Source organism: Scyliorhinus torazame, chromosome 7 (genome assembly GCF_047496885.1).
Source record: "Scyliorhinus torazame isolate Kashiwa2021f chromosome 7, sScyTor2.1, whole genome shotgun sequence".
NCBI lineage: Eukaryota > Metazoa > Chordata > Chondrichthyes > Carcharhiniformes > Scyliorhinidae > Scyliorhinus > Scyliorhinus torazame.
The window spans coordinates 120,597,536-120,608,993 of NC_092713.1; the positions used below are offsets into that span (position 1 = coordinate 120,597,536).

The window sequence follows — 11,458 nt, forward strand, 5'->3', positions numbered from 1 at the left end:
CCATTGTAGGAGAACCATCGTTAGATGGACTGTGACAGTTCAAGGTGACAATCCATCCACACTACCTCAGGAGAACTAAACATGGAGAATAAATGTTTCTTTATCACCATGGTCGAATTTCCAACAGTAATAATTTGAAAAAAAAAAGTTCTGTTGCTGGTAATCCACATTGGTTCACAAATACCAGAACCCTCTTTCACACAATGTGCAAGTAATTTTTCAGAGGCATTGCCTATGGTCAGATGAAGATGAAGTTTGCAGAGACATTTTAAGAGATTTGTTGCATCCAGCCACCTACTGAACAGAGACAACAACTACAGTGGTCAACTGACTGATAATTAAATGGAGAATATTGATATAGCAATTTACACAGGTAAGCATGATGTGCATCATACAGGCATCAGCAGTCAATATGGTGAAAATGTGGCACAGGTATATGGACAGCTTTAATATTGTCTAGAGTAAAAATATGGTATATATATTATGCAGCATTAAACTTTTCTTCTTGTCTCAAGTTTAAGCTTACAACTGCCACCTATTCACAGGCCTGTTTAATTTACAGTTAATATTCAGAGTTGTGAGAAAAGGACAGCAGTTTTTCCTCAACCAAGGATTCCCTCCCACTGTGATTGATGGGGCTCTCAACCATTTGCCTGACCCATTTCCCACATTTCTCTCACCCCTTCACCACCCTCCCAGAACCACAATAGGGTTTCCCCTGGTCCTCACTTTCCACCAGAACAGCCTCTAAATTCATAGGATCATCCGCCATCATTCCCACCACCTTCTGCATGATGCCACTACCAAAAACATCTTCCCCGCTGTCAGCATTCCAGAAAGACTGTTCCTCTTGCACCACCTCAGTCCGCGCAATCATATCATGCCCCCCACCCCCCGCCCCCGACACCCCGCCAAACAATGTTCCCTTCCCGTGGCACCTTCCCATGCAATTGCAGGAGGTACAAACACTTGCTCGTTTATCTCTTTGCTCCTCACTGTCCAAGCGCAAAACATTACTTCCAGTGGGGAAGCAGTGATTTACTTGTACTTCTTTCAATTCAGGATACTGTATTGCGGTTCACAATATGGTTGCATCGACATTGGGGGGACCAAACACAGATTGGGTGATGATTTTGAACACCCCTACTCAGTCCGTAAACATGACCCTAAGCTTCCAGTTTATTGCCATTTGAATTCACCACCTTTCTCACACACTCCCAATTCTGTTCTTGCCCTGCAGCAGTGTTCCGGTGAAGCTCAGTACAAGCTTGACGAACAGCACCTCATCCTCAGATAAGGCGTTTTACAGCCTTATGAAATCAGCGTTTTGTTCAACAATTTCAGACCATGAGCTCTGCACTCCCCTCCCCCACAACTATTTTGATAGCTTTTATGGCTATGTGTCAGTCTGAATCTTATTTTTCATATTTTTGCTTTTGGACAGAGCTGTTTATTATGGTCATTCGCACTCACCCTGAACAAATTACCATTACCACTCCCTTTACCTTTTATTTCATGACAGTTGTCATTTAATCTCACCTGCCCTCTATCCCATCTCAGACCATCCCTTTTGTTCTTTCTCCGTTTTTAACAGTATAAAAGCCGTTACATTTCTACTTTTCTTCCATTCCGAAGCGTCATACTGGACTCAAAACATTGACTTTGTTTCTCTCTCCACAGATGCTGTTAGACCTATTGTGTATTTCCAGCATTTTATGTTGTGATTTCAAATTTCCAGTATTTGCTAGTATGATAAAAGGGCAGCCTTCTTTTAGGAAACAAGTGGAAAAAACGTGAGCTGGAACTTGCCAGAGAGCATTAAATGGCTGCCTGAACCCGATTTCACAAATGGAGTACTGAAAATATTTACAAAAATATTACCAGCTGAAGCATTATGGGCAGCAGGGTAGCACAGTGGTTAGCACTGTTGCTTCACAGCGCCAGAGACCCAGATTTGATTCCCGGCTTGGGTCACTGTCAGTGCTGAGTCTGCGCGTTCTCCCAGTGTCTGCGTGAGTTTCCTCCTGGTGCGCCGGGAGTTTTCTCCCACAAGTCCCAAAAGGTGTGCTTGTAAGGTGAATTGGACATTCTGAATTCTCCCTCAGTGTACCCGAACAGCCGTAACAGTAACTTCATAACAGTGTTAATGTAAGCCTACTTGGTTTTTTTTAAAACCCATTTTATTCAAACTTGTATCAAGGTAGGTTGCAGCAAATAAACACCCCGGGAAATATTCTTCCCAACAATCAACTATACAGTTTGTACAGATTTTTCTCCTTTTTCACCCCCCCCCCCCCCCCCCCCCCTCCCCCCTGCGACGGCAGCTCCTCAAACACGGTCACAAACATCCCCCACCTTTTCTCAGACTCCCCTGCTGAGCCCCTTAACTCATACTTTATCTTCTCTAACCACAGGACGTCATACAGGTCACCCAACCATGCTGCTACCCCCGGTGGCGATGTCGACCACCATTCCAGAAAATTTGTCGCCGTGCAATCAGAGAGGCGAAGGCCAAGAATGTAAGCCTATTTGTGATACTATCACAGTAACTTAATTGAAGCCTACTTGTGACCATAAGCGATTATTATTATTAATAAAGATTATTATTAATGTCTAATGCATATAAATAGTTCACAGGCATTCTCAAAATATTCAGTAAATGCTACTATTGTGTCTAATGAAAAAGGAAATGTGAGACTGGGTTTTGCACCTTCATTTTAAAAAATATTCATTCTTGGCATCACTTGCGAGATCAACATTTATTTTCCATCACTAGTTGCCCTTGAAAAAGTGGTGAGCTACCTTCTTGAAATGCTGCAGCTCATATAGTAAAGGCGCTCCCATAAAACAGCTAGATTGGAGGTTTTGGTTTCTCAGCTAACATTGAAGGATCATGTGGGGCTTGGAGGTGATGGTGTTCACATGCACTTGCTGCCTTTGCCCGTTGAGGTGGGTGGTGCTGTCGAAGTAGTCTTGGTGAGTCGTTGCAGTTCATCTTGTATATGGTACACACTGCGACCTGGTATGCTGGCTGCGGAGGATCAGATGTTGAAGGTGGCATAACGGTCTGTTTATCAAGCGGATTACATTGGTCTAAATGGTATGATATCTTGATTTGGTGTAGTCTTACCTATCAAGGCAAGTGAAGACTAGAGTGTTCCATCATACTCCTGAGTTGTGTCACGTAGGTGATGTAGAAATTTTAAGTAGTCCGGAGGTATCCATCATCTGACATGCTCTAGTAATCATGGAATTTGTACGGTTGATTCGGTAACGTTTCTGGTCAATGGCAACCTCAGGATGTTGATGACAGGGAACTCTGCGATGATAAATGCCATTGAATGACATGGGGAGATGATTGGTGGAAATAGTATTTCAAGTGGCCCTGGCATAACCCAAACTGAGCATCGGCGAACAGATTATTACTGGTTAGTCCCACTCGACAGCATTACTGATGGGAACTTCCATAATATATTCATGATTGAGAGTGTACCAATAAGGCAGCAATTGGTTAGACTGGATTTGTCCTGCATTTTGGCGAAAGGACATACCTGGACAATGTTCCACAGTAGATGCAAATATTGTAGCTATACTGAAACGCCTTGAATAGAGGTATGACTAGTTCTGGAGTTCAAGTCTTCAATGTTACACCTGGGATGATGTCATGGCTTTTGCTGTATCCAGTGCATTTGGCATTTTCTTGATATCATATAGAGTGAAGCTAACTGGATGAACATTAAAATGTGATGGTTGGCACCCAGGAGTCCGCGAAGGATCATCTACTTGACATTTCTGGCTGCAGATATCTGCAAAATATTCATCCGAGTCTTCTGCATTTACGTGCTGGACTCCACCACCATTAAGTTATGGAGTCTTATATCATGAAATTATATGATTTCAAAAATAAACTAACATTCAAAAATAAAAATCGAACACAAATAATGAGAAATTCACGGTCTCTAAATCCCATATACAACAAATTCTGTTTTACTTTTACTTGCAAAACCCTATATAGAAAAAACTGTCATAAATTAGTTTGAAAAAACAATTTATTTGTGATTAAAATAATTATCAATTTCATAGAACAAAAACTTTACATAACTCTGTGCTGTCCTTATATATTTGAAATGATGATACTTTGGTGGCACTTAGTGAACAGCAATTAATTATTTCACATTTCTAATAGATTTATTTAAATAAGAATCATGATCAAAGCTAAAACAAAAGTTTCCATCGATTCCATTTGTAGAAATAAGTTCTTAAGTTATAACTTAAAAATCTGGTTTAAAAACTTTAAAATTGTAACCATTGATGAAAGGGTAACATTGAAATGGAATTTCACAATAGAAATAGTTGACAGAAAAGTGTGGCAAGCAGTAACGTTTGTAGACTGCACATGCACTGTCCAACATAAAAATCAACATTATATTAAATATCTTATTTTAAATCTTACTATTGAACAGAATAAACCACAATGATAAATTATGTCAAATCTTTTTCACTGAATCAACAATCTGAAGTTTTTAAAAAAAATTGATGCAGGACATTATTCCTTGTCCACTGGTCACTAGCAACAAAAAAATAACGGACGCGATCCTCCGGCCGCGTTATGTTCATGCTTGAGCGCAACCCGGCCGGAGAATGCCAGGAAATGCCTCCAGCGAGCCTCCTGACAGGCTCCATGCCTTCTGGGATTCACCGAAGTCCCGCGAGGTATCAGAGTCACAACCCCGCCCCATATGGGCAGGACCGAATGACGCTCGCGAAAGTAGGTCATAACCTACTTACGTACGACCTACCTGCGCGGGATCTAGCGGCCTTGTCTCCCGGGCCACCGGAAGCCCCAAGGTGGTCAGGGTATGTGCAGGGTGGCTCTCGGGCCCTCCCCTTGGAACGTGGGCACCTTGGAGCTGCCACCCTGCCCTGCCAAGGTGCCTGGATGGCACTGCCAAGGGTCAGGGGGCCATGCCATTTAAACAAGGGTGGAGAGGTGGCTTAAAGGGTGGGAGAGCACAGCGCAGGTAAGTAGCGTCCTCTGGGAGGTTCAAGGTGTGATGAGTGCGGGTCCTGGAAGTGAGGGGGTACTGTAAGGGGGCCTGAAGAGGGGGAAACCCATAGCGGGGTGGCCTGGTTGGGGGGGGGGGGGGGGGGGGGGGTTAGTGTCCATGTGTGTGGGAGTTGACATTGCCCATGGGCCCACGAGCTCACCTAGAGATTGGGCACCTTTTCAAAATGGTGCCCCAATGCCAGAGTTGAGCTCCCCAGTGCTAAAAAGAAATTCAAAGTGTGCACTAAACCGGTGAGAAACTCTCCAGGACCCAAAAAAGTGACTAAGTGTCATTGAATAGCGGTGGGGAACGTGCCGGCAGAGCTAGTGGGAAACTCCCTGAAAAACCAGCCACAAATTAACTTAGAAATCTTTGGGGAGAATCGCATCCAACAATTCTTTTTTTTTTCATGGCATCAAAGTTAATACAACCCTGACTCAGCATCTCTAATTACAAAAGTAAAATACTGTGGATGAAATGTCATTGACCTGAAAATTTAACTCGTGTTTGCTCTCCATGGATGGTACCTATCTGCTCAGCATATCCAGCCTTTTCCATTTTTATTTTCAATTAAGAGTCAGGCTGGGAGCAGTAACTGAGCCTGTGGAGAATCAGGGCCACATCCTACAATCCCGAGCCTCTGACATGTATTTTAAATTGTGTTTTTCCACACCAATTTTTCCTTAACACTATTGTTTACTGATATTGCAAACGAGTTAAAGTATAGGGAAATATTATTTTGCACTCAGTCGATAGGCAATGAAAGTTCAAATGCAGTGGACTTGACTTTGCAATGCTCTCTTTTGCTGGTCTAATTAAAGTCAACACAATTCACTAAATTTGTGAGTTTGAGGGAGTGTGAATAGTAGAGGTTCAGTCCTCATTTTTCAGGATTTCAGGTTCTAGTTCCCAGTTGCAAGTGTCAATTGTTTAATCAAACAGGTTTTTAAAACACCAATCCATTTTTTTTCACTTTGACTTCTTTAAATTTCTGAACATATAGACTAAAATAACAATTAGTTATCAATGACAAATTGGAGTTAAGATTTATTTATATATTTGAATTGGCATCCATAACACACTGCTACTCAAGAGTAGTCTTTGCAACAATCATTTTTAAAAAAAAAGTTTTTAAAATAAATTTAGAGAACCCAATTATTTTTTTCCAATTAAGGGGCAATTTAGCATGGCCAATCCACCTATCCTGCACATCTTTGGGTTGTGGGGGGTGGGACCCACAGACACGGGGAGAATGTGCAAACTCCACGCTGACAGTGACCCAGGGCCGGGATCAAACCTCGGTCCTCGGCGCCGTGACCAGTCTTTGCAACAATCCTGCAATACATGTTGCACTCAGTTGTAGACTTCTTATTCCTTCTCCCTTAAATCTACATCATTTATTTATAGTACTAGAACTGCAATGAACTGGAAATAAATTATATTACTAACCCTTTTTTGTAAATTGTCAAGTTGTCTCTCACAAGTGGAACAATCTGGACAGAAATCCTTTCCCCGATTACCTTCTGTATAATCCTCAGTAGTCAGAGTTTCAGTACCACTCTCCATAGTTCTGGTCTTTGACGAAATGAACAGGAAGGTGTTTATTAATTTAACATTCAAAAACACATTTTAAAACGTAACAATATAAATATCGGCCAGCTGATCACTACTGAATTAGTAAAAAGTCAGAAACAGTGATGCAAACTTTGTGAGTTTCCCTTCAATAATAAGCAAGCATTTTGGGGGAAGGTTCGATCTTGGTAGAGGGAGTCACTGTTAGCTCCTAGAGGGGATTAGAGGGGGCGGGGAGAGGGTGCGTAAATTAGTTTATTGTTCTTTTTGGTTTACAGTTACTGTTGTTGTTTGCGTTTTTGTGTAAAATGACAAAAGCTCAATACCAATATTTTTTTTAAAAATAGGTATGCATCCAAATATGGAACAACATTGTCCCAGATTTTGCTGCCAAAATGACTAATTTAATGTCGCTTATCATTATTACGTACAAAAAGTACAAGTTCAAAAACTTGGTGAGGAAAACCGACTCTGTGACATGTGAATTGCCACAAATAGAACAATTTGCGCTACTCTTGTCAGTACCTTTGTGAAAACAGCACCTTGTTCTCAACTTTCCTGATAATTTCATGAAATTGCTTCATTTGTGGATTAACTGCCAATTAAACAAGCCACCAAGTTAGGGTTGCAGTTTTTAAAAACAAGTACATTTTATTAAGGAAATTTATGTTCCTGTAATGGCGTGCAATTTCTCTAACCAAGAAAGGGGACAGCTAAATTGTTAGTCATATTCTTACAGGTAGTAAATTGCTGTTATTGACTTTTCATATTTTATGTTTTAAATTTTTTTTACATTTGTCTCCTCCTCACTCTCTCTTAATCCAATCTTTCTTTTGTTCACTATTTCTTTTTGTGTATCTGGTTTGATCAAATTCATCCCATTTCCATTGCTGTTGTTCTCGTTTCTTTCTCAATGCTTAAATCTCATCTGTTAAGGAGAAACACTATTGGTCCCATCATTCACCAAAATTCCAGATGCACAGTAGTCATCACAGTGCTCGCACATCCTGAACAAAATGTATTGTAGCTGAACGTTGAAGGAAAAAGTCTTAACTAATGGGGCACACCACAAGATGCCCCAGATCAGAAAAATCTGCGCCATTATGTAAGTTAATGACAGCATTTTGAAACATGTGGTTGGTGTTTATAGGCTTGTTTAGGGAGGCTTGTTTATTTTCTAGTCAAAACCCAGATACCTCCTAATTGGCTCCTAATCTCAACTCAAAAGATTTAAATTACCCCAGAGTTTGCACTTATTTCAATTTGGATCCATTTTTCAGCATGAATGCCTCAGAAATTACAGTGAGTGAGTTATGGCAATATTCATGCCATGTCATCATTTCCAGGGACTACTGCACTGTTCCGCGCAAAACTGTGAGAACTAGTCATAGCCTCATCTCCAAATCCACATCCCCTGACTGAAATAAAGCAATTGAGATTGTCCTAGATTTAAGTTTATGTAGTTTTTGCATCAGTTACTTAGATTGAAAAATAATGGTACAAGTGGGTCCTTGATTGCCTGTATCAACATGATTTGCAGCTTTCGTGTAATTTTAGGGCTGGGAGGTGCAATCTAGAACAATGCCAATGTGGATGTATACATAATAAAAATAGGCTGATATTTCACCACCAAAAATAAGTTGTAATTGAGTCCATTCCAAAGTGGAGATCTTGGAGTAAGTGCAAAATTATTAAAACAATCCATTCGATCCTTAAATATATTTCAATTCATTTGTTCAAAATAAAGTAAAATAAATCTCTCTTCTATTAATATATTTGTGAGCAATGTCCACCAAAACATTTCTTCCTTGTCCTTGCGTGTTAGGTTTACTGTAATATTCTGTGCATGGTGAGGGCACTGACATTCAGACGCACTCTTCATGAAAGTGGGGCTTTGTTTAATCCAGACATTTAAAATAGTTTAAATGATTGGTGTCATCTTCTAAATAATGGTACCTAAATAAATTCTGAACATAAACTGAAAATGGAATACACAGCAGCTGCTAATAATAGTCTATAGAGTGTAGGTATCTTAAAATATTCCTGAAAGTGATCCAAGTTCAGCGCAGTTAAAAGATTTCAAATTAAGAATTCTAATATCAGGTCATGAATCAGTTTAAGTCTTCCACTGCAGATGGGGTAAGCCCCAAATTTCTGATTTTTCATATGCTTGCGGCAGTGTATTCAAATTATTTTCCAGGAAACTTTGGTATAAACTCACAACAGGAAGATTGATGGTGAAATGGCATAATTTATGGCATATGCTGCTGATATAAATGTTTCAGAAAATACTGGGCAATTAATTTAGATGGATTCAAAGTTTCAAAATCAGTTTATCTAGTAGCAATACAGATCGATGATGCGCTTTGCAGTTGGTAGATCTGTTCTGCATCACAATACTGAACCTTTCCCTGACAGAGGAGATGACTCATGTCAGGCTTCTGCCGATAAGCTCTGGAACTGACTGTTCAGAGCTTCCATTACACGTTGTCAAGCTAAAAAGTAAAATCAATGAATTTATATTGGCAGCACGGTAGCCTTGTGGATAGCACAATTGCTTCACAGCTCCAGGGTCCCAGGTTCGATTCTGGCTTTGGTCACTGTCTGTGCGGAGTCTGCACATCCTCCCCGTGTGTGCGCGGGTTTCTTCCGGGTGCTCCGGTTTCCTCCCACAGTCCAAAGATGTGCAGGTTAGGTGGATTGGCCATGATAAATTGCCCTTAGTGTCCAAAATTGCCCTTAGTGGTGGGTGGGGTTACTGGGTTATGGGGATAGTGTGGCGGTGTTGACCTTGGGTAGGGTGCTCTTTCCAAGAGCCGGTGCAGACTCGATGGGCTGAATGGCCTCCTTCTGCACTGTAAATTCTATGTTCTATGTATAAAATGCTAAATGTGGGTGGATTTGGGGGGGGGGGGGGGGGGGGGGGGGGAGGAGAGAGAGAGAGGGAGAAGAGAAGAAGAGAGAGAGAGGAACAAGCTGAATTCTAGCTGGAACCAGGATAACTGTGTGTGGCACTTGTGGCAGACTTTGCCTTTTCAGAATTCATTTGTTCAGCCATCCAAAGTGCAGACAATCTCATTTGACCTCACCAAAGTTCTGAGGCTGCATTCCCATCATCTCTCGCAGATGGAAGGTTGGCAGTCACTGAATTTTAACAGCTACCAGCACAGTTGGTCAAAGCTGGCTAGGAAACTTGCCAAATTACCAGATTAGAAATGCCAAGATTATCTTGAATGTAGCAACTGAAGACAAAAACAATGGAATCAATGTTTTGTTACAAGTTATTTAATTTATATTATTTGGAGCTTAAAATATGGTACTAGAATTCTGGAGGAGCGAAGCCTGCTAGAGATAATTACCTCCTGTGGCTTCCGCATTCTCCCTGCTGCAGCATCATAGTTCAGCATATCTGTTGGATCAATCCACTCATCATCGTCATCTTGTTGCCCATTCACTACCAGCAGAACTTCAAATATCAACCAGAGCACGAACATGATTCAAATCTAAGGCACAGAATAAACAGGGCAAAATTATTGAAAATACATCTGCAAATGCTGTAGTTTGCCTTAACATCAAATATGAATAATGAAAACACGCAAAATTGGCTGTTCCTTTGCCCAGCTTTGTACCAATCCCTTATACTATATTGAAAATGAAGCATTGGGTGACATCTTGAGGTCATTCAAGATGCTAAAGTTCTTTCTTTTATTGGTGACAGGGAGAAACTATTGATGACAGAAGAAACATTTCAATGTGATTTTCTTTGCTTCAACTGTTACTTAAGATTCTGTTGGTATTTTATTCTGCCCCACTGACTAGCTGGTGGCAAGTCACATTCCAGCTATCAAGCTGCAAAATAAAATTACCTCCAAAAGCAAAAAACTGTAGATGCTAAAAATCTGAAACAATAATAGAAAGTGCTGCAATTACTCAGGTCAGTCAGCAAGTGGAAAAAACGGATGAATTAACGGACTAGAATCTGCTGCCAAAATAACAAAGACTTGTGACACTCGCCATTATTTACATGCAAATGCTACAGCAACGTCAGACGAGATCGATACACATCTATCCAAAAATTGCTGTCCAAGATGCACCACTCTTCCATTCGCTTCTCAGTTAGGAAGACAATGTTAGCATTCATGTCGAGGGCAAGAATACAAGAGCAGGGTTGTACTGTTGAGGCTGCATAAGGCTCTGGTCAGACCCCATTTGGAATACTGTGAGCCGTTTTGGGCCCCATATCTAAGGAAGGGTGTTGGCCTCATCGGAGGTTCACAAGAATGTCCCCCAGAATGAAGGACTTGGCATATGAGAAGCGGTTGAGGACCCTGGGTCTTTACTCGATGGAGTTTAGAAGGAAGAGGGGGGATCTCATTGGAACTTCAGAATAGTGAGAGGCCTAGATAGAGTGAACGTGGAGAGGATATTTCCACTAGTAGGAGAAACTAGGACCCAAGGGCACAGCCTCAGACTGAAGGGAATGATCATTTAAAACAGGGATGAGGAGGAATTTCTTAGTGAATCTGTGGAACTCATTTCCGCAGAAGGCTGTGGAGGCCAAGTCACTGAGTGTCTTTAAGACAGATATACAAGTTGTTGATAAATAAGGGGATCAGGGTTTTGAGGGGAGAAGGCAGGAGAATGGGTATGAGAAACATATCAGCCATGATTGAATGGCGGAGCAGATTCGATGGGATATATGGCCTAATTCTGCTCCTATGTCTTGTGGCTGATTGGTTCATAATTGAAACGCACTGACGTTGCTGTATTTGCATAAGTTACATATTAAATTTGACACAGAAAATTAAATCAATTCAAGACGAAGTACCCTCTTAACC

The 11,458-nt window shown here is 41.0% G+C and overlaps 1 protein-coding gene across 4 annotated transcripts in view; it reads right to left on the reverse strand.

Moving 5' to 3' along the window:
• The window catches only part of clcc1 (chloride channel CLIC-like 1), a 69,658-nt gene that overhangs the window by 53,221 nt on the left and 4,979 nt on the right, over positions 1-11,458 (reverse strand). For all 4 annotated transcript variants that reach the window (XM_072511416.1, XM_072511412.1, XM_072511414.1 and 1 more), the window contains exons 2-3: positions 9,980-10,123; positions 6,498-6,623 (exon numbers count right to left, since the gene is read on the reverse strand). In XM_072511416.1, coding sequence (XP_072367517.1) covers positions 6,498-6,623; positions 9,980-10,114 — 261 coding nt within the window. In that variant the 5' untranslated portion in view covers positions 10,115-10,123. The remainder of the gene's footprint in view (positions 1-6,497; positions 6,624-9,979; positions 10,124-11,458) is intronic.